General features: G+C 42.3%; 1 protein-coding gene across 3 annotated transcripts in view; it reads left to right on the top strand.

Annotated features, from left to right (window-relative positions):
- UNC5A (unc-5 netrin receptor A) overlaps positions 1-23,635 on the top strand; it is a 571,376-nt gene that overhangs the window by 530,125 nt on the left and 17,616 nt on the right. For all 3 annotated transcript variants that reach the window (XM_040344399.1, XM_040344401.1, XM_040344402.1), the window contains 2 exons: positions 45-209; positions 1,086-1,264. In XM_040344399.1, coding sequence (XP_040200333.1) covers positions 45-209; positions 1,086-1,264 — 344 coding nt within the window. The remainder of the gene's footprint in view (positions 1-44; positions 210-1,085; positions 1,265-23,635) is intronic.

A 23,635-nucleotide genomic window follows, 5' to 3' on the forward strand; every position in this document is an offset into this window, starting at 1 on the left:
ACATATGAGGATAATTTGGCAATTGTTTTTCTTTCTTCCTGCAGGAGATCCCATTCTATCACATCTGGAATGGAGTCCATGACAACCTGCACTGTACATTTACATTGGAGCGCTTTAGTCTTAGCACCTGTGAGCTCTCCTGCAGGGTCTGGGTGTGGCAGGTGGAAGGGGATGGGCAGAGTTTCAACATCAACATTAATCTAAATAAGGTGAGACAATGACCAAATGACTATGTGTTGAAGAATGAAGATTCTTGTGCAGCTTTGATTCAGAAGTTTGTGAAGACGCAAAGAATGATTGAGTTCGGAAGTACGGTGAAGTGAAGTGAGAAAGCACGTATGATGGTACAAAGTGTGATACCCCAAAAAAGCTTCCAGGTAAGGGCCATGTCACATTATCCATCCTTACATGCTCCTATGGTGTTCACTCTGTTACTGGCCAAATCACTGTAGATGGAATGAGGGGCACCTTGTCGATTTAGCCAGTAAAGGGGCAACACCGTAGTAGGTAATGATAGCTATTTTAGGCTTATTCATATGACTTAAAAATGGTTCATGTGACATGGCTTTCAAGGAAAAGTTTACCTTTACCAAAAGACTGCCTAGGAAGGTAAGGGGTATCTGTAGGAACAATATAGTAAGAAGGCAGGATGGAATGTTTTTAGTAAGATTTAAGTTTACGTAAATGGACTACACCTATAGCAAGGCTTTATTCAACTTTGGTCAAATCTGCAGTGTTTGTTTTTATCTTTAGGTGCCCCTTACCTGCACAGGCAGTTTTTGGTAAAGGTGAACTATGCCACTAAAGCAGTAATGATGTTAAAAGATCAGCAACCCAAAGCATCCAGATAGAATTTGTTTAGGTCGTAAAACATTAACGATAGCCAAAGATGAGTAACCCATAGTTACATCTTGCTTTGCTGAAGTCAAATCAGTGAAAGATGAATTCTCATAAGTGGATATGTGTCTTGGGACTTTGCACTTTGCCATAATATATCAGCCGAATAGTATAATTTAATTTCAAGTTGTTGCACCTTCATGCACCTTGCCAAATAGAAGCCCTGACCTGCAATGCTTTTGGTCCAGGAAAATCGCCCTCCAGAGATACTGCTAGATGATGGAGGAAAGGAAGCAGCAGCTTTGGTGGGTCCCAGCGCCTTCAAGATCCCATTTTTAATGAGACAGAAGATTATCACCGGTTTGGATGAGCCATCGTCCCATGGAGCTGACTGGAGGGTGTTAGCACAGAAGCTGAATTTGGAAAGGTAGGATATTATTCACATTATAACAGTCTGTGCACAATAGAAAACACTACAAATGACTGTATAAGTGGACCTAACTAGTCCATAAAGGAAACAAGTGCTGATGTTGCTTTGTTAGTTGCCTGGCTGCTACGTAGATCCTCTGTCTTCAGCACTTCAGTTAGTTTATTGCTCAAGGTCAGTGACTCTTGTACTGAAGCAAGGACAGTATCAAAGCTAGGTTACAATCATTTTCTGCTGCAGAAGTAAAAAATTTACAGCCTCCAGGTTTCTGCCATGATTGTTTACTAAGCCTGTACTAAGGGAAAAAATGATGCACTAGTTAAATTTCCTTCTCAACATTATATTTTCTCTTGGCCATCATTATGGTGCTATGGCTGCAATACTTTGACCCAGAACAAGTAGAGAGATAAGGGCTTCAAACTTTGATTTTCTACGTGCTTGCTCCAAGTCTGTGATTCAGAAGTACTGAAGCCAAATCAACTAGCATTTTCTTCTTTTTTCAAATCAATTTTTATTTCTGAATTTTTGTGATTTTAAGAAACCAACAATCACACAGATAAACAAATGCTGCAGATTTTTTTTTTTAGTATACAGTATATACATTATTATGACAATATCAATCACTATAGGAGCAGTCAGACTCCAATTGCTTTCACCTGTAGCTAATCACCGGGAATCTCTGCTGGGTCTCTCACATCAAATCACTAATGGACCTACTATATTCACTCTTGCGATTTGGGAGATGAGCTTATAGTGATCACAGTACCAGGAAATGCTGATTGGTCCCTAAGGCTCCATGTACACTGGACACTTTTAGAACTGCTCCTAAATGATTAAACTTGACAGATAGTAACCCACATTTAAAACGTCCGTTTTGCCACATTTACAAATGCTGCGTTCAGCTGCATTTTGCTGCGTTTAGAAGCGTTTAAAAAAAAAATAAAAAATTTTAAATGGCCAAAAATGTTTTTTTGGGGTTTTCAAAGAAACGCTGCTAAACGCAACTGCCTAAAAACGACAATAAACGAGACTATGTACATTGTCACATAGGATAACATTGAATGAGTTCAGGGGCAGTTGAAAAAAGCATCCAACTGTCTCTGAACGTACGTTTAGCAGCGTCTCGTGTACATGGGGCCTAATTGTCATTTGAGACCCAAACTGTCAGTGGCAGGTGGGAATGAGCGCAAGCAGCTACACTTAAAGTCAACTGGTGGCTGTCAAAGGGTAGAAGGGTATCCCTAGTATGTGGGACACAGATACACAAATGCCATACAAGACTTCCTAGTATACAGTAGGTACTGCGAATAAAGACAAAGATGGACTGCCGCACTCCAAAAAAGTCTTGAAAAAAGACGTGCTCTTTATTGATGGAAAAAATGCACAGCATACAATCCCCAAACAGTCGGGGAAAATGGCTGACGCGTTTCGCATTGACTTTCAATGCTTAATCATAGCTATGATTAAGCATTGAAAGTCAATGCAAAACGCGTCAGCCATTTTCCCGACTGTTTGGTGATCAATAAAGAGCACGTCTTTTTTCAAGACTTTTTTGGAGTGCGGCAGTCCATCTTTGTCTTTATTCGCATGTCCTGTGCATTTGCCATCTGGTTCCTGAGCAGACAGTGATTGCCTGGAGGTGCTCACCTGGAGCGGCGGCTTTCTCACCTGTATACAGTAGGTACTGTATTATAAAAATATATATGATGTTACCATCTCTGTAACAGGTAAATGTGCATTGCACACCAAGAACTAAGTACATATGTGTAAATATAGAGTACATGTACAGTGTTTAGTTCCTGAACCATTAATTGGTATGTCTACCATCACCTCTGCAACAAGAAACAGAACAATGGTATTGCACCCTATGGAAGAGGTGTTGTAACATCCCCTGTATAGTGCTGGTAATAAAAGGATGACACTGGTGAAAGCAGCAATTATACTACTTCTGAGTCCAGAGTGTCCAACTTGCAAGACCAAGTTTGCAAAAAGATTTATGATGTTCATCTTAATTTAACTTAAATGTAGTTCTCATGTGGGTTAAGGATTTACACCATGTTTCTTGGCCCATATAGATGATTCACTTTAGAGAGATACACTTTACAACAGTCATTTTGTGTGCTACAAACAGATCTAGTAACAGCAAGTATTGTAGCGTCCAAGGTAGAGGAGTCAAATCGACCCAACACACAAGTAAGCAGAGAATAGATCATAATATTAGTTAGGATGACTATGTACCAATATCTTACTAGTTTGTGGCATCTCCATAGCAAATAAAGTAGATTTTCCTGGTAGGTACCACACCTTTAAAACACCTTTACCTTGCTTTTATGCATTCATAATTTGAGTTCTCTATCCTGTGCCTCAACTCCAAGAGTCAGCCCCACTGACACACCAGATTAAGCAAAAAGACATGGTAGTACTGTTAGGCCCCTTTCAGATGGGCGTTCCGATCGAGTCTGCCTGTCACTTTTTCAGGTGGACCTGATCAGAAGGTCCATTCATCCCTATTGACAAGCTTTGTAAATGTACTTGTGTCCATCTACATCCACTTACCTCCCCTCAGGGGTCCACCTCTGGGTCTGATTTTCCTTTTCTGTGTAGGTGGAGCCAGGTGTAAACAAACAGGGAGTTCCATGTCCTTTCATCCGGAACTGAGTTGACAGGGTTCTGTCATCTGTCCATTCAGCTCCAATCAGCAGGGGATCACAGGTCCCCTGTTAATCACAATGAAATCTACCCAATGATAAAGGGGTCTTAAGAGCACAAAGATAATTATTTTGCACACCACTCTAATTCAATATCAGAAAGTAGAGGCCAGTCTGGTTAGTAATCAAGAAGTGCATTAAATTGTAATGATTTACATGGCAGGCAATATGTACATACTGTATATGAACATGTAGAATGTAAATCAAACAATTCTCTAGACAATGTGATCGCTAGATTGTAGCGGTTTGGTATAGAGATCCGTATAATTGAATGGACTTATACCTAATAACCTGCTAATCAGCATAAGCAATGGCCCAACCCATTGGGTAATACATTTAAAAGAGCAAGCAAAAGTCCTGGATGGCTTAACTCCAATGTAAAAATGCATATAACAGCAAAAGAGAAGGCATTCAAAAAATACAAGGTTGAGGGATCAGCATTCAGACTTTATAAAGAATACAACAAGAAATGTAAGGGTGCAATTAGGGTGGCTAAGATACTGTAGAACATGGAAGTATGCTATATTGCTAGAGTGCACTCTAGGAGTGTCTAGACTATAACCCAGATCTATTACACCGGTATCTCTGCTTCTACGGGCAATGACAAGAGTCCTTTTAGGGTGGCTTAAAGAAACAGTCCTGTTCCCTAGATCCTCCACCGGTTAGCGCTAGGGCCGTCTTGATGGTGGTGCACATATATACAGTCCCAGTCAAGTCTTTGTGCAGTACTATAGGCTGCTAGTCAAGTGTCCAATCCCTAAGTCCTCAGTCTATGCCAGCAGCAGATTATGGCCGCAAGGCAACACAGTAACAGTAGTCTATCTGGTCAGATGTCTTCTCACTTCTGGGTTGCCTGGGGTGACTCTGGTCCTCAGCACAGCAGAGAGTGTATCCTGGCTCAGTCCCTCTGCACACAGGTCACAGGCTCTGTAGCCTCTGGTGTTCAGCACAGCAAGGCTTCCAAGCGGCTCAGTCCCTCTGTACACCGATCCTCTGGTGCGGGCACACGCAGTTCATTGTACAAATTTGGCAATGCTGAGCTGAATGAACTCCTGCATATGGCGTTACCTCGGCCTGGCCAATGAAATCAGCTGGCGATTAATATCCAGAAACTGGCCTCCCGAAGATGTTCAGCGGCTAGCAAGGAACTCCAGGACGACACATCACTAGACTGAAGGTGAGTATAGTTCACTTTAAATCTCCTATTACTTAATATATCACTGGTATTCTAATGTGACACACATTATCTGCACCTCTGCTGTGGCCAACCCATAGGCTTTCTCTGTGATAAGCAGCAGTAAAGCATGACTATTGTGTAGCACTGAAAATAAAGCAACAAAGCCTATGTAAGCAAATATGGCTACCCAATGTGAAAAATAGCTACAAAATATACACAGAAACAATGTTTTGAAAAATGAAAAGTGCTATATTGGTCTCTGTAAAACGCTGTTTGTTGATGCTATGTAAATAGTACATTTTAAAGTTTTGGGATCAACAGTTTAATCAACAATAACTTAACCGCTTTGACACCAAAATTATTTACAATTGTTTTAGCATATAAAAGTATTTTATTTGGTAATCAGTTTTTTAAAAATGCCCTGAATATAATTTTTAGAATAAGCAGAGAGATGGACAAAAATGCAAAACAAATGCAGTTTTCATTTATTTAATGCGTAACATGTTTTTTCATAGTTAAAATAGAACTATAATAATTTTTTATTTTTTTTTACATTTTGGATAGAGTAAGAGAGGGTTATAACCCCTGTAACGTTTATCGTTTCCCTCTTCTTTTCATTGGGGAGATTTGCTGTCCCATAGCCAAAAAGGGTACACAAACATGCAATATCATAGGAATGTATTGAAAGTAATTCTTAGTACTTAGGGTAGTGCTATATCAATGAAAATAGGCACCAAACAAGGTAGTAAAGGCAAACTTAATATATTGTCACCTAATATGGTTGGTAGCTAGACAAATTAGATCAACAATTGTAGTAACACACTTTAGCATATATAGTGATTAACAGTAAGGACTAGGCATTGATTGACATTTGGCATCCAGATCAGCATAAACAGTAGCAAAGCAGCAGTGAGCAGTGTACAGTTTAATCTACTGAGTGCTGGAACTATACTGCCAGTGCGCATTTATAGCAGCAATGCTAGTCCTAGACCAACTGGATATTCACTGTCCAAAATAAAAGAAGGATGGCAGCAGAGGGGGCAGGGGAACAAAAAGGGCTTGCAGAATAATTATTAATGGAGAGGAAATCCTTTGAGATGTTCTTCTGCTAGCTGTCGTTGGGTCCCTTTAACCACTTAAAGACCGCCTTACGCATATATACATATATGCTGCGGCTGGGTGCCTCTATTGCGTGAAATCATGTACCCGTACATCATTTAGTGCAATAGATACTGTGTGTGTGCATTGGACAGAGGGGGAGCCAATCAGCAGGTCTGGCGGACCTGATGTTCACCGGCCACCCGCGATCGTTTCCTAGAGAAAACAAGGCAGATTCCTGTTCTGACAGGGAGGACACAGAGATCTCCTGTTCCTGCTAAGCAGGAACATCAATCTCTGTGTTCACCCAGTCAGTCCATCCCCCACACAGTAAGCAAGCACCTCCTAGGGCAAATTTAGCTCTTTGATCGCCCCTGATGCTAACCCCTTCCATGTCATTAGTACAGTAACAGTGCATATGTGTAGCACTGATCAATGTAATAATGTCACTGGTTCACAAAAAAAGGTCAAAAGTGTCAGTTATGTGTCCGATTTGTCTGCCACAATGTGGCACTCCCGCTAAAAATCACTAATCGTCGCCTTTACTAGTAAAAAAATGTATTATAATTAAAAATGCCATAAAAATATCCCATATTTTGTAGACGCTATAACTTTTGTGCAAACCAATCAATATAAGCTTATTGTGATTTTTTTTTACCAAACATATGTAGCAGAATACTTATTGGCCTGAATTGATGAAGAGATTTTTGTAAATTCTTGTATTGGGTGTGTTTTATAGCAGAAAGCAAACTTTTTTTTTTAATTGTCTTGTTTATTGCACAAAAAATAAAAAACACAGAGGTGATAAAATATCACCAAAAGAAAGCTCTATTTGTGGGAAAATAATGTATTTGTGTACAGCGATGCAACGACTGCGTAATTGTTAATTGAATTAACGCAGTGCCGTTTTTTGCAAAAAAAATGGCCTGGTCATTAATGGGGTAAAACCTTCCGGAGCTGAAGTGGGTAAAAGCATTGGTGCACTAACCTGCATGTAAGATGTGGTTCAGATGCGGTAAAGGTTCCGCATAATGCTGTATGAGGTTGTATAGGTACCGTCTAGGTTAAGGTGACCAGATTTTTAAAATGAAATCCAGGGACATATTTTTTCTTTACTAGTAATGGCAACAATCGGCAACCGTCGCTGCCCGCCTCACAGCCTCTTAAGTCTTACTCTTCGGGCCCCCGGCAACTACTGGATGGGGAGCGGAGGAAGATCACTCCACCAGGGAAGGCAAGGAGATAGGCAGGTGACTGGCCAGGATTTGGGTCAAGGCAGAAGAACATGCGCCCGAAACGGAAGAAATATTCCCTCCGCTCCGACCAGCACATGATCATCAGAAAGGGGCACAGATAATGGGAAAAATACAACCCCCCCTATGCTAGTAGGCACAGCGGAGCGGGGGTGTGTAATTCTATTTTTTTTATTTTAATTCTGCACTGACTGTCTTTTGAAAATGCCCTTGCCCCCTATTAAATCCAATCTGGGGACAAAACCAGGGACAGACTTGGTCCGGGGACAGAGTCCTCAATCAGGGGAGTGTCCCCTGAAACTGGGGATGTCTGGTCACCCTAGTCTAGGTGTGGAATAAGTGTGGTATAGAGTGCAGTATGGGTGTGGTATGCATTGGGTAAACTTGGCATCCTGTTCTCAGTGACTCATTCTCTGCTTGCAGAATTGGCAATGGGCAAATAGCCCTATCACCAGTCCCCAGAATGCTGCAGTGACCTCTTGTTATAGAAGGGGGGGGGGGGGGGTTGCCCTCTGTCTCTCCCCGAAAGCCTCTGGTGATCAGATCAACTTCAGAAACAAAATTATTATTTATTAACTGCATATATTTAGAGATCCAAACAGCTCAGGAATTAGAAACTTTAAAAGTTTTTTATATGCCATGTTTTCTTTTAGCTGTAAAACACATCTTCCTCTCACTTAGATTTAGATCAACCCTTATCATCTAAATATAAGGGCACCATCACTAAAACCATGGCAACCAGTCATTTCCTTGCCCCTGTACATACCCTTAACACAAAAACTGTAAATGAAAATGTCACAGTTATTTCAGATGCTTCCAAATGTGTTTGTTTCCTTGGCAGCTTATGAAAAATTTCCAAAACTTTGCATCCAAAGTTCAAAGTGAATAGCTGTGTGTTTTGGTGGCTGCCTAGTAGAAAGTACTACTTTGCAGAAAGCACTGTTGCACTGCAAGGAACTCTAGGAAGGTCAATTCTCCACATTGATTTGTTTTGTTCTCTATAAAGAAAAAAAGGAGAAATGTTCTGCAGCTGAAGAGAATCAAGCCTGTTACTTGGATTTTCTCAGCAGACACATTTGCTCCATCTGAGTGCAGGGAAACCAGGGTCTTCTGTTTTAATCAATGCAGATAAAGGCTCTACACAATATGACCTGGGTCAAGCAGCTAATGGGCCGTTAATACACAAATTATAGATATCTCAATGGTGGTTCCATTATACCATTTCTAATTGTGCTAAGTGTGTTAAATGGTATTTCCTACACATTAACAAAGGCCTTGTAAAAAGTAGTTAAAGGGTCACTAAAGGAAAAAAAAAATGTTGCCTAAAATTAATGTCTGCAAGGTAGACAGACAGAATAGTGTAATGATTCTGTTAAAAAACGAGTAAATACCTATTAAATTCCTTCATCTATATCACCTCTGGCATTCTAGTTTCTGTTCTCTCATTCACTTCCTGGTTTGCTTCGCTCGTTCATGTAAGAACTAAATTTCCCAGTATGCATTGTGGCACGCCCAGTAATTCACACCTCCTTGAAGCCTCTAAGGCTGCATTCACACCTGAGCGTCGGTCGTTCGGTTGTTTTTTGGGCGTTTTTTTCTGGCGTTTTGTCGCGCATATTCATGCTTATTTGCGCGTTTGCATACAGCGTTGTCCGACGTTTTTGTACTTCGACGTTTTTTATTTTAGCCAATAGGAAAAAATATCATCTTTTCATCACTTGTTGCTATGTTGGTAGATTTGTTTAATCTTCTGCCTGGGTGAAATGTTCTATTGATTAAAGCGACAAAACGCCCGTAGCAAACGCTCGTTGTCGCGCAAGTCGCTTGAATCGAGCGTTTCCATTACTTTCTATGGGAAATGGAAACGCTCAAATACGCCCAAACCGCCCGATACGCCCGACAAAAAAGGGTCCGGAACTTGTTTGAGCTTCAGGCTTTCGGCGTTCGGCGTGCAGATGTGAACCATCTCCATAGGGTATAATGTTATTTTTCCCCTCCAGCGTATTGTAGCGTCGCGCTTCAGGCGACAAAACGCCTAGGTGTGAATGCAGCCTAACACGTAGCGAGCATCCTGCCACACAGATGTAGTTTCAAGGAGGGGGTGAGCACGTTACTGACCACCGCAGTAAAGCCTCCCATCACGGTGGTCAGTAAAATCAGACAAGCAGGAAGTGAACAGAACAGAGAAGAAATAGAGCAACTTCTGAGCAAAACGAACAATGAGGAAGTGAAAAGAGGAACGTCTGCAGGTAAAGGATGCTTATTATTAAAAAAATTCCTTTACAACCCCTTTAATTTCAATAAACTTCAAAGCCTTCAAAACATGTTTTTTTATAAGCAGATACATGTTGCCAGTGTATTATTTTTTTTAGATGTAGCACCCTGGTGTTTAGACAGGGTTGCTAACAAATTTAGTTTGCCAGGTAGTAATTGTCCTGGCTAATTGATAGATCCACTGATTCCTCCCTATATTCTGGAATTGCTGCACCTTTTCTCTCCTGTCACTAGGTGGCACTGTGGCTGATGACATTAGATTGACAGGGGCTCAGATCATGAATGGATGGGATGTCTCAGCCAATTGGTGGGGGTTTCTTCAGTCCCTTGGTCTGCTGGGAGAGCCTACTTAGGTGGAGTCAGGTGATCAGGGTTATGTGCCACCTGGAGAGCTGTCTGGGTGGACGTATGTTATGTCACCCTGGGTTGCTAGGCCGGAAGCCTGAGGCCTCTCCCAGGGACACCTGGCTGCTAGGCTGCCTGAGGCCTATCCAGGAGCAGGAGAAGTAGCATAGGGTTAGGACTGCAGGATTGGAGTCCAACCGAGTTGAGAAGGTTCAGCCAGACAGGGAACCAGTTGTGGTCGGAGGTAGAAAGGAAGCTGTCACCACTAAGGGACCAACCATCTTGCTACTGGAGACTACTGTGAGTAAGCTGAAGCAAGTACCAGAGCAGTCTTCTCCCCAGCTGGTGACAGTGAAGAAGTGGGAAAGCATCAGCAAGTGCCAAGCCAGGGACCCATCACGATAGCGGTGGTGATGCTTGAGGAGCAGGGCTTTTTTTCAGGGGGAACTTGGGGGAACTCAGTTCCACCACCCCTGGCTCAGACCCTTTGTTGCCTGCTCACCACAATCACTTGTAAACACAGAAGTCTGGTTTCTGTGTTTACAAGCAACAGATTTGCACTCTGTGTATAACCCCCTGAACTCTACACTCTGTATATAATTCAATCCTGGTATTTAATGCCCCTTCAAGACCCTTCTACTGTTTGTGAAATCTGAACAGGGTCGTGGTTGAGTTCCTGCACCTATTTTCTAAGAAAAAAAGCTCTGTTGAGGAGTATACAGTGGGATAGCTGTGGGGCCCCTGGGAACTTGCTACATACTTATAAACATGTCATGACCCGGGGTGTATTCGAAACCGGGATCTTCCTGGTCGCTTAAACCAAAGCCTTACCTGCTGTGCTACAGAGGAGATCTAGACCTTTGGGAATGTCCTTATAGTGTTCAACGTTACCTTGGACTCACTAGCTCCACCTGCTGCCAGCTGTGGACAATTGTCAATCTAGGCAGCCTTTAAATAGGAAGTGATGCCATCACTCAGCGCCCGTTTATGTGGATTACTTCCCTGGGTCTGTTGACTGCTCTGTATTCTTGCCTTTTGTATTGAACTTCTGCCTGAATTCCTGACCATTCTACAGCCTGCTGATTTTGTACTTTACCGCCAGTTCGCGTATGACCTTTGCTTGCCTGACCATTCTCCGGATTTCGATTGTGTACTGCTTTGCCTGATCCGTTGACAACCGAATCTGCCTGACGACGCTTTGCCTGAATCTTCAGCATACAAGATTCACTTCGGACACTACCTTTCACAGGTACCTTACATTATAAATGGGCCACAATGGCAGTGGACCCTGCTGAGATTGTTAAGGCGATTACACGTCAGGGACAATTGATTGGAGCTCATGAACAGCATCTTTCTTCCCTGGACGCCAAGTTAGATGAACTTTGCACTATGCTAAAATCTTGTTTGCCTGGTCCCTCTGCAACGGTTCAGACTCTGGATCCTACTTCTGCTACGATCCAACCCGCCTCTTCTGTACCACCAAAACTTCCCTTGCCTGACAAGTTTGGTGGTGATACTGAGGACTGCAGAGGCTTTTTGAATGTTTGCCTTTTACATTTCCACAACAACCCTGCGACTTTTAGCACTTCTTCTGCCAAAGTGACTTTTGTAATTTCCTTGTTAAAGGGGAAGGCCCTGGCCTGGGTCTCTCCTTATCTGGAACGCAACGATCCTGTACTCCAAGATGCTTACACATTTCTGGCTTCTCTCCAGACTGTATTTGACAAGCCAGATAGAGCTTCTGCAGCTGAGTACTCTCTCTTGGACATGCAACAAGGCACCAGGTCTGTGGCACAATATGCTATCGAGTTCCGTACCCTTGCTGCTGAGACTACTTGGGACTCAAGGGCATTACGTGCAGTCTTCCAAAAAGGTCTTGCAGATCGCATCAAGGACGAATTAGTCTATAAGGATGCCCCAGAAGACCTTGAGAAATTCATAGAGCTGTGTGTTCGTCTGGATGTCCAGTACCATGAAAGGTGCCAAGAGAGACTTAGAACCCGCAAGTCTCCTAAACCAGTTTACCGTTTGGTCCCTAACTTTCAAGCAGCACCTCAGCCAGAACCTGAAACCTCTGTTGAATCCCAGGCTCCTGTGGAACCCATGGATGTGAGTCGTCTCCACCTAACTGAGTCAGAGAGACAAAGGAGGCGTTCATTGGGCCTCTGCCTGTACTGTGGACTTAAAGGACATTAATTATCTGTCTGCCCTTCCCGTCCAGTAAAAGGCAGGGTCTAACCAGTGTTGGAGGAGCTGGCTTAGACCTTACAGGTATATCCTCCAAGACCAAGATTACCGTTCCGGCAACTATCCATTTACCCTCTAAACTTGTCTCCTGTGAGGCTTTTGTGGATTCTGGAGCCGCTGGCATATTCTTGGACTACACTTTTGCTAAAGAAAACAACATCCCATTTGTTCCTAAGTCTAGACCCCTGAACATCTCCACCCTAAATAGACAGCCCTTGGGAGATGGCATTGTGAAATTTGAGACTACGACAATCACCCTTTAGGTGGGCGTACTCCACAAGGAGGAAGTTATCTTGTCTCTTATTGATTCTCCGCTTCTGCCCATTATCCTTGGTTACCCATGGTTACAACAACATAATCCTTCTTTTGATTGGGCAAATGGAGAACTAACCTCTTGGGGATCGTTCTGTCATCCTAACTGTTTGTCTCAACCCAAAAGACTTTCTGCTTGTATGTTGGCTCCTGTGACTGTCCCACCTACCTTGCCTCGTGAATACCATGAGTTTGCAGACGTATTTTGCAAGCAAAAGGCAGAGGTTTTACCTCCACATCGCCCTTTTGACTGTACAATTAAATTGATTCCCGGAGCACCTCTTCCCAAAGGAAGGACCTATCCCCTGTCTTTGCCTGAACAAAAGTCCATGGAGGAATACATGAAAGACAACTTGGAAAGAGGTTTCATCCGACCCTCTTCTTCTCCAGTAGGAGCAGGTTTTTTCTTTGTTGAAAAAAAAGGTGGGGGCCTTCGACTATCGGGGGTTAAATCAAATCACCGTATAGGACTCCTACCCTTTGCCTCTCATTCTTGAACTGTTTGACGTACTTAAGGGGGCTGTTATCTTCTCAAAGCTAGACCTACGAGGGGCTTATAACCTGATTCGAATTAACGATGGTGACGAGTGGAAGACAGCATTCAACACTCGTAATGGACATTTTGAATATTTGGTCATGCCATTTGGGTTGTGTAACGCCCCTGCTGTCTTCCAACATTTCATGAATGAAATTTTTCATGATTTCAGCAACCGTTTTGTGATCATCTACTTGGACGACATTTTAATCTTTTCCAAGACTCATCTAGAGCACATCTCACATGTGAAACAGGTATTACAACGACTTAGAGAAAACCATCTTTATGCAAAAATCGAGAAATGCAGTTTCCATCAAAGCTGTATTCCTTTCCTTGGGTACATCATAAGTGCTGTCGGTTTTCAAATGGACCCTCAAAAACTTTCCGCTGTCTTGCAATGGCCCCAACCGACCACTTTAGGAGGACTCCAAAGCTTTTTAGGGTTCGCAAATTACTACAGACGCTTCATTAAGAGTTTTGCCTCCATTGCGGCCCCCCTTACTGCCATGACTAAGAAGGGAACAAATTGCAAGGTGTGGTCTTCAGAAGCAAAATCAGCTTTCCAGCGATTAAAAGACATGTTCAGCATCCAAATCCTGATCTCCAGTACATTGTTGAGGTTGATGCCTTTGAGGTTGGAGCAGGTGCCGTACTCTCCCAGAGACAGCCAAAGTCCGTTAGAATCCATCCAGTAGCTTTTTTTTCTAGAAAGTTTTCTCCGGAAGAGATGAATTATGATATTGGGAATTGAGAACTACTGGGCATAAAACTGGCATTGTCTGAGTGGTGACATCTTCTGGAAGGGGCTCCCAAGCCTTTTACTATCCTCACTGACCATAAAAACCTACTGTATCTTCAGACTGCTAGACGTCTGAACTCACGTCAGGCTCGATGGGCTCTGTTTTTCTCCCGTTTTAATTTTGTCCTTTCTTATGTTCCAGGGCATAGAAACAAAAAAGCTGATGCTCTTTCCAGACAGTTCGCTACCTCTGAAGAAGATCAACCAGCCGAGCAGTATATAATCCCACCTCACAAAATTGACACACAGATCTCTACGGCCCTTTCCCAACAGCTACAAGACACCCAGAATCGTGTTCCCCAGGGCTTGAAGATACCACCAGGTCGCCTGTTCGTAGCCCCTAGCCTCAGAAAACCTGTACTCCTCTGGGCACATGATGACGTGTTATCCGGTCATCCTGGTGTCGCCATCACTCTTAAGACCTTGCAGCGTCATGTCTGGTGGTCTTGTATGAAAAAAGATGTTACTGACTATGTGGCTGCCTGCCCAACTTGTGCTGCTAATAAAGTAACCCGCACATTGCCTACTGGACTGTTACAACCACTTCCGGCACCTCGCCAGCCTTGAACCCATTTGACCATGGACTTCATTGTAGACCTCCCCAAGTCCGAGGGCATGACTGCTATATGTGGATCGCTTTTCCAAAATGTCTCATTTTGTGCTGCTCCCGGGAGTACCTACTGCGAAACACTGTCCACTCTCTTCCTTTCCCAGGTAGGTATGCCATGATGTCTTACAATATGTAAGACATCATGGCATACCTACCAATGTCATCTCAGACCGCGGATCCCAGTTCGTTTCCCGATTCTGGAGAGCGTTCTGCAAGAAACTGGGAGTAACGCTCTCGCTCTCTACCTCACATCACCCTCAAACTGATGGTCAAACCGAACGCATGAACCAGACTCTAAAAACCTACCTTCGACATTATGTCAATGCCTTACACTCCAACTGGTCTGAGTATTTGCCTTTAGCTGAGTTCGCCCTAAATTCCCATTGGCACAGTGCTCTTCATACCACACCATTCTACGCAGCCCTAGGCTATCACCCTCAGACTTTTCCCCTACTTCAGCCTTCTTCTGGTGTACCCGCAGCAGATCAGCGGATGAAAAATATTCTACTACATTGGAAGAACATTCGTTCATTACTACGGAAGTCAGCAGGCAAGTACACGCTTTTTTCCAACAAACGAAGATGCCATATACCTCCATATGTGGTGGGGGACAGAGTTTGGCTATCAACCAAGTATGTGAGACTGAAACAACCTTCTACCAAATTGGGCCCTCGATTCATTGGTCCTTACAGGATCATTGCTCGAGTCGGGCCAGTCTCCTATCGCCAGTTCCACGTTTCCCTCCTCAAAAAAGCAATTTTCAACCGCTACTCCTGATCGCAACAGCTACCTCCTCCTGTTCTTGTTGATGGACAAAATGAGTTTGAAGTCTCCAAGATTCTTGATTCCAGAAGACAGGGCAGTGGCCTTCGTTATCTGGTTCATTGGAAGGGATATACTGTCACAGACCGCTCCTGGGTTCCAGCCAAAGATCTGCATGCCCCTTCTCTTATATGAGACTTCCATACCTCGTTTCCCACTAAGCCCCGCTAGGCCCCCGGAGGGGTCCATTGGGGAGGGGGCCCTGTCATGACCCGGGTTGTATTCGAACCGGGATCTTCCTGGTCTCTTAAACCAAAGCCTTACCTGCTGCCAGCTGTGGACAATTGTCAATCTAGGCAGCCTTTAAATAGGAAGTGATGCCATCACTCAGCGCCCGTTTCAGATGCCATCACTCAGAGCCTGCTGATTTTGTACTTTACAGCCAGTTCGTGTATGACCTTTGGCTGCCTGACCATTCTCCGGATTTCGATTGTGTACTGCTTTGCCTGATCCGTTGCCAACCGAATCTGCTTGACGACGCTTTGCCTGAATCTTCAGCATACAAGATCCACTTCGGACACTACCTTTTACAGGTACCTTACAAAACCGGAGAACAGCCGAACGCTGATAAAGATTCCAAGCAACCCTGGCACTGTCAAGCTGCACAGATAAGGCAGCATTATGGGCACTAATAAGCTGCACTAATGGCCACTGATGCGGCTGCACTTAAAAATCAGCACTGATGAGGCAGCACTGATATACTGCACTGATGGGGCTGCACGGATATATACTGCACTGATGGGAACTGATATGATGCACCGATGGGAACTAATATGTTGCACTGATGGGCACTGATAGGCTACATTGATGAGGCTGCACTGATGGCTGCACTGATGGGCCTGCACTGATAAGGCAGCATTGATGGGCACTGATAGCCTTCACTGGTGGGCGCTGATAGTCTGCACTGTTGAGGCTACATTGATGGCCATTCATGAGGTGGCAATGATGAGCACTGATATGGTGCATTGATGTGCACTGATAAGGAGGCACTGATGAGGGGCACTGATGAGGGGGCACTGATATGCTTTTTGTTAAAGCTGTTGGTAAAACTAAATTTTTGTAACTTAATTCTGAATAAAACATTTAACTGTCATTTCATGAGTTAATTTACAAGGGCGTGTTTAGGGGTGGAATTAGGGGCGGGCCAGTGTACTGGCTGGGGGGGGGGCAACTGGTGGCAAGTAGCTCTTAAGGCTTGGCTAGTAGCTTAGGACTTGAAATTTTGAGCCCTGGCCTAGAGCATACTTTTATTCCAGCAGGATGGGATGAAAATAAGATCATCATTGACAGTGTTGTGACATCATTCTGCTCTCTGTGACTTCATCTGTTCTGATAATAATCAGGAACCCAACACATTTCTGTACAATGAAAGGCATCTGGTGTTCCCAGAGTAAACAAGTAAGCCTTAATTACAGCAACCAATCCTAGATAAATGTTTTAGATGTGTACCAGAGAATAGAAACAGACATTGGCTTGACATACGCAATGGCTTTTGCAGCTTTTATATTTGTTGCTGCCATAAAAAGTGTTTCAGATTGGTAGCAGTATGTGATATCTATATAGGTGATGGTGACAGATACCCAAGACACAAGCTTCCAGGCTTTTACTAAACAGTAATTTGGGTGGTTTATGGTCCAACTGGCAGCTGGTAGAAAGCTGCCATAAGTAATACAATTTACAAATATTCTTAGCAGTCTCTTAAGCAGCGGATGTTTCACTGAATGATGCAAGTAAACTTCAAATAGAGCAAGTCTCCTAATTTCAATCTGACCTCCAAGGACCCATGAAATTGCTTTTGGCACAGTGTGGCTCTGAACTGCTTGGTTCTGCTACCTACTTATACACGCCTTCTGCCATATGTGGATCACACTTACCAGGGCTCAGCATCAGGATGTTGTATCCAACCCTGCTGAAAAGGGCCCTTGTTCAACCAACAGGGAGTTTTTTCTGTCAAGGCCAACCACATATGCACTCAACCAAGCCATTAAGCTTCCCGACACCAATCATGCTGGAATTAATTCCAGCAGGTAAAAACAGGATGTTATAACCAGGGTAAGCGAATGAAGGGCACTCTGGGTGACAGAATCTGTCCGGAAAAGATGTCCGCAATGTGAAATGCATGCAGATCAAGTAAAACAGGTGTCTCGAAACAGCACTTGGGCAGCACTCCAAGAGAGAAGCAGTACTCTGGTAAAAAAGAAACAAACAGAAGGTGCCTCTAATTTCAGCAAACAAAAGACTTTAATTGCAAAAGGATAAAAATACACTTACCAGCATTAAAATAAAGCAAGGCTCATATGGATGCGACAGGGAGTCCAGCGACAGGTGGTCCCATGGGTGGTCCGGTGTGCAGCTTGATGGAATGAGCCCCAACCGAGCAGCAGAGAGGGGTCGAAAAGAGAAAGGACCAAGAAGGACAACTGCACAGTCGGGGACCAGCGTAAAATGCAGGACCCAGTTGTGATGGAAGGCGCCGGGACCAGTGTGGAACGCAGATAACAGGAAATTATGTCAAAGGGGCGGGATGTGTTTCAGAGCGTCAATTGGCTCTTTCTTCATGCTGATCTGGACGTGTCAATTGGCTCCTTCATGCCGAGCAGGACGCATTTCAGAGCCAATCAGCGCAAAGAGAGTGCCAATTGATGCTTCGAAACGCTTCCCACCACTTTGACGTCACTTCCCTGCAGCTGCGTTTCATGCTTATCCCAGATGCTTCCACTGACGTCACATCTGGGTCCTGCATTCCACGTGTGTCCCCGCAGTGCGGTTGTCCTTCCTATTTCTTTATTTTGTGGCCCTCTGCTGGTCGGTTGGGACTCGATCCATCAAGCTGCAAACCAGACCACCCACGGGACCACCTGTCGCTGGACTCCCTGACACATCCATATGATGAGCCTTGCTTTAATTTAATGCTAGTACATTTATTTTAATGCTAGTAAGTATATTTTTATCCTTTGGCAATTAAAGCGGGGTTCCGGTCACGTTTTTTTTTTTTGGCCATTTAAATAGTATATTACTAAAGATCATATTAATGTTAGTCAAACATACCCCATCGATCGCTAAATTAATTTAAAACTTGCCTCATTTGCTGTATTGTAAGATGTGGCCGTTTCCATCCTCTGTGTGGGCATCTGAAGCCCAGTACATTTTTTTTTACTCTTCTCCGTGGAGAGGTGCATGCTGGTAACCTCTAGATCTTGCGCGTGCGCATTAGAGCACCGCTCGTAGCGGCGATTGTTTGTGCCGTTGTCATAACAACGGGCAGCAGCAGAGGAATGTCCCGCCCGTTGTTATGACAACGTAGATAACACAAATGTGCGCGCTCTCTTTCTCTCTCTTGTGCTGCTGTAAGTAAGGGCTTTGTGCCCTTTTTGAACATGGTGCGGTAAACATCAGTGATCGCGTCACTGGCACAGAAGAGCGCACAGTCTCCTCGGAAATGATTCCCAAGAGTCTGTGCGGCTTTGTGAGCAGAGGAGAAGGACCGAGGTCCAGGAAGGAGGCAGATTAGAATTTCTGCCTAGCAACAGGCTAATGCAGGGAGGTAAAAAAAAATTTTTTGGCATAACTTTATTATACATTTTAATAGGAACATATTGACGAAAAGTGTGAATTTAGGGTGGAGCTCCGCTTTAAGGTCTTTTGTTTGTTGCACTTAGAGCCGCCTTCTGTTTATTTATTTTAAAAACAGGATGCTGTCTAATTCATTTAATTTTATTTAAATATGTTCAATTATTAACAAATAGATTGTGGATACTTTTTTTGATTCTCGGCAAGGCTCACCATCACTGGTATGTAAAGGTTGAAATTAAGCTTAAACAAGGTTGCACAATAGTACTTTATGTATTCTGTGGCTTTAGTCTTTATAAATGAACTCCAATGTTGCATACCTCAATTTGATCATGTCTTTACACTACACAGAACTGACACAGAACATATTGATCTGTCTATGCTACACTGCATAAAGAATGTCCTGTTCATCTCCATTGTCCTGCCATCTGATGATAAAGCCTGTGCCTATGCATTACTGTTTTTCTAGCACGGCCAATCAAACTGTCATAGCTCAGGTACCAATCAAGATAATTGAACAAATCTCTAAACCACTGGAGCACTCTTCTTTTATTAATCATGATGGGTCATAAATGCAAAACAAAAATTGATTTGAAAATTCAAGTCATTTTGTTTAATACAACATTTTTAATAATTGCTACAGCGTTTTGACGGATGGCAAATTACACTGCTTAAAAAAGGTAGGAAAAAGGTAGAAAAAAAATGTAGGAATGGCTTGCGTCCTAAAGAGTTAAAAATCACTGTGAAATGTCAGTACAGAATGGGTAAACCACGTATCCTTAGTGATTACTCTTTTGAATTCTTGTAGCCAGATGTGATCTGTCATCATTTTCACATCTTTTATATTTATAGATTATAGTGTAAAAATGAAAATTACACATGAACATATATTGTTAGTTATATAGCTGAGGATGGGCTTGGTATATTTGTTTTGTAAAACTGGAGAGTTAGACACGTGTGGTTCAGACAAATTTTCAATTTTCGGAAATTCGGATGTGTCCGAATTTCTAAATTACAATAGTACCAAATTTAAATGAATCCAAAAAAAAAGAAAAAAAATTGGGGACGAAATTCTAATTCGAATACTTTTCAAATACATTTTGAATTTGAATAGTTTTCGAATTTGATTTGTTTCCCAATTCGAATAGTTTTCAGATGTCCAAAAAGAATAAAATAAAATAGAAAATAAAGGAATAGAATAGAAAAAAATTGAAAATAATTTAACAAGTATAATTTAATAGAATATAATAGAGAAAAAAGAACAAAATAGTATAGAAAATAAAATAACAGAATAGACCAGAATATCATAGAAACGAATAGAATAACATAAAAAAATATAATTATGTTCTGAAAATCGAATTTCAAATAGAATAAATTGGAATTAAAATACATAAGAAAAGAATAGAAAAAAAGAATAGAATAGACAAAAAAAAAGAATACAAAAAAACAATAGAATAGAAAGAATATAACCATTTCCCAAAATTCAAATAGAATCAATTAGATTTTTTAATAGAATAGGAAAGAATAGAATAGAACATAACTGAATAGTATAGAAAAAAACAATAGAATAGAATAGAAAAAATATAGCCATCTTCCGAAATTCTAATTTCAATTAGAATAAATTTGAATAGAATAGAATAAAAAAATAAAATAGAATTGAAAATAATAGAATAGACAAAACAAATAGAAAAAGAATACAATAAAAAAAAACAATAGAATAGAAAGAATAGAAACATTTCCCAAAATTCAAATACAATCAATTCAAATTTAAATAGAATATAAAATAATAGATTTGAATAGGAAGATGGTTATATTTATTCTATTCTATTGTTTTTTAGCTATACTATTGTGTTATTTTCTATTCCACTCTATTTTCTAGTCTATTCAAATTTGAATTGATTCTATTTGAATTTTGGAAAATGGTTATATAATTTCTATTCTATTCTTTTGTTTTTTTTAATTCTATTCTTTTCTATTCTTTTCGAATTTCAGAAGATAGTTATAATCTTTCTATTCAATTCAAAATTTTCTACTCTATTCTATTCCTTTCTATTCTATTATTTTATTCTCTATCCTATTTTGTTCTGTTTTATTCTATTATATTCTATTATTTTATTTTCTGTTATATTACTATTCTATTAGATTTTTTTATATTCTATTCCTTTAACTTCTATTTTATTCTCTTTGTAAATGCAAAAACTTTACAAATTCGAAAATTATTCTAAATTGATTTTGAAAACTTTTCAAATCAATCTGAATTTGAATTGATTCCAATACGAATAAGCAAAATCAATTCCGAAAACAAATATAGCCCAAATTAATCAACTGTGTCTTGTTCACTAAAAGATTAAGAGCAATGAATTTCAGCAATATGAGCTGACTACTCTCAGGGAACTCTTTGAGGGGAGCAACCCTGAAAGCAGACAATTACAAAAATTATAACTGATTGCAGTATGATATGAACACTTACAAAGAACCAAGGGCCAGATTCACAGTGGAAATACGACGGCGTTTCTCCTAATACGCCGTCGTATCTCTGTTTCTATCTATGCAACTGATTCATAGAATCAGTTACGCATAGATAGGCAGAAGATCCGACAGGTGTAATGGACTTACACTGTCGGATCTTAGGAAGCAGTACCGCGGCCGCCGCTGGGGGGAGTTTGCGTCGTAAACCAGCGTCGGGTATGCAAATTAGGAGTTACGGCGATCCACGAAGATTTTTCCCGTCGTTACGTCGTCGCAAGTGTTAGATTTTCGTCGCAAAGATAGGGCACCTTTAACATGGTGTAAAAGTACTCCACCATGTTAAAGTATGCCGGTCTTTCCCGCGTCGCTTTTGATTTTTTTTTAAATCTTTTATTTTTCCCGGCGTAAATCTTTTTTTACGTCGCGATTCACAAAACGTTGGCGCGTCGTAATTTCGCGCAAAGCACGTCGGGGAAATTTGCGACGGGAGCAAGCGCAGTACGTCCGGCGCGGGGGCGCACCTAATTTAAATGGTACCCGCCCCATTTGAATTGGACCGCCTTGCGCCGGACCTGTTTACGATACACCGCCACAAATTTCCAGGCAAGTGCTTTGTGGATCGGGCACTAAATCGGAAAAATTGCGGCGGTGTAACGTAAACCGGTTACGTAAACTTGCGCCCGCTGTACGTGAATCTGGCCCCAACAGCTTAAAGTGGTTGTAAACCCACTGTTACAACTTGCACCTACAGGTAAGCCTAGATTAAGGCTTACCTGTAGGTGAAAGAAATATCTCCTTAACCTACACAGTTCAGGAGATATTTTTACAAAAACAGGCACCGCTGTCTACGGCGCATGCGCGCCGTAAACAACGGCTCGGGCGTACTGAGCGTGCCGTTTTTGTGAATGGCATTAGTGGGGTTAATGCCATGTTTTCGCGCATGCGCAGGGGATCTGCCGGTCTCGCGTGCATGCTAGCTCATTATGCCTTTCTCTTGCAGGTGTATTTTTTATAAAATAAATTACAGAGGGTTTACTTCCTCTTTAAATTGAGCTCTATGGGTTCAGGCAGGAGGAGAGCAGAGAAATTACCAATCTTGTATCAGACCACTCCCTTCCTTTACCCGACACCACAGTCCCAAAGACTTGTATAAACACTGTATTACGTTCAACTCAATTAATTTAAGTCTTTAGACCCACTCCTTTAGAAATTAGAGTCCTGGATAAGAGTATGGGCCCTTATGGCACCAATGGCTTTAATCCCTTGTGGGGGAAATATGTTGTAATCCCTCAGGAAAAAAAGAAGGCCTTGCGTCTTCAGCTAGCTCTTTGGTGGTACACTTTAGGTGTTCGGACAAGCAGGGTGGAACAAAGTGTGTTTAAGATGTACTGGCCAGCAGGGTGATGCAAAGTATGCTTTTGAAGTTCTGACAAGAAGGAGAAATCCTGTCACTGCTCAGTAAGTGTAGCACAAGGTTTCTTTCTAGCTTAGTTAAAGTGACAAGATAACGGTGTCTGCATGCAGTGTCTTTTGTTCAGAGACGATAGGCAAGTGCCTGCTCACCAATTCTGCAACAGAAGGCCCAATGGAGAGATTTCCTGGAACAGGCTCTTGCAGGTTACCCAACTAGCTACCTGGTTACTGGAATACCCAGCAATGTCTGTCTGAGCACCCATACAGCCGATGAGGTGCCTGAGGCAATGGGCTTGCATCCGACTGGGATATCGGTCATGCTGACGGTGAAGCAGCAGCACCCTCCACTTACATCCGGTGTTCTCCCTTGCTTTCGGTCTATCTTGCTCCCAGGCGGCCCTGTGGTATCCTTCCCCAGGCTTAACTCCTCCTCACCCCCTGAACATACTGGGGTATGTAGTCTGCCCCCAGGGATTGCTATAGAGCCGTCTGTCTACAGGACTACTTGTCCCAGAATCCCTTGCTCCTGCTGTCTGGTCTCCATAGGCGTGCGCACAGGGTGTGCCAGGTGTGCCTAGGCACACCCTAATCACCCTGTGCTGGACAGATCCCCCCTGCTTGGCTGCAGAGACAGGGACTGGGGAATCTCTTTGGACCCCTGATATTTCACCAAAGCCCCCCAGTGAGGCTCCTAAAAAATATTTGTATTAAACAATAATAAAAAAATGATAGTAATAAA

Source organism: Rana temporaria, chromosome 3 (assembly GCF_905171775.1).
Source record: "Rana temporaria chromosome 3, aRanTem1.1, whole genome shotgun sequence".
Taxonomy (NCBI): Eukaryota; Metazoa; Chordata; class Amphibia; order Anura; family Ranidae; genus Rana; species Rana temporaria.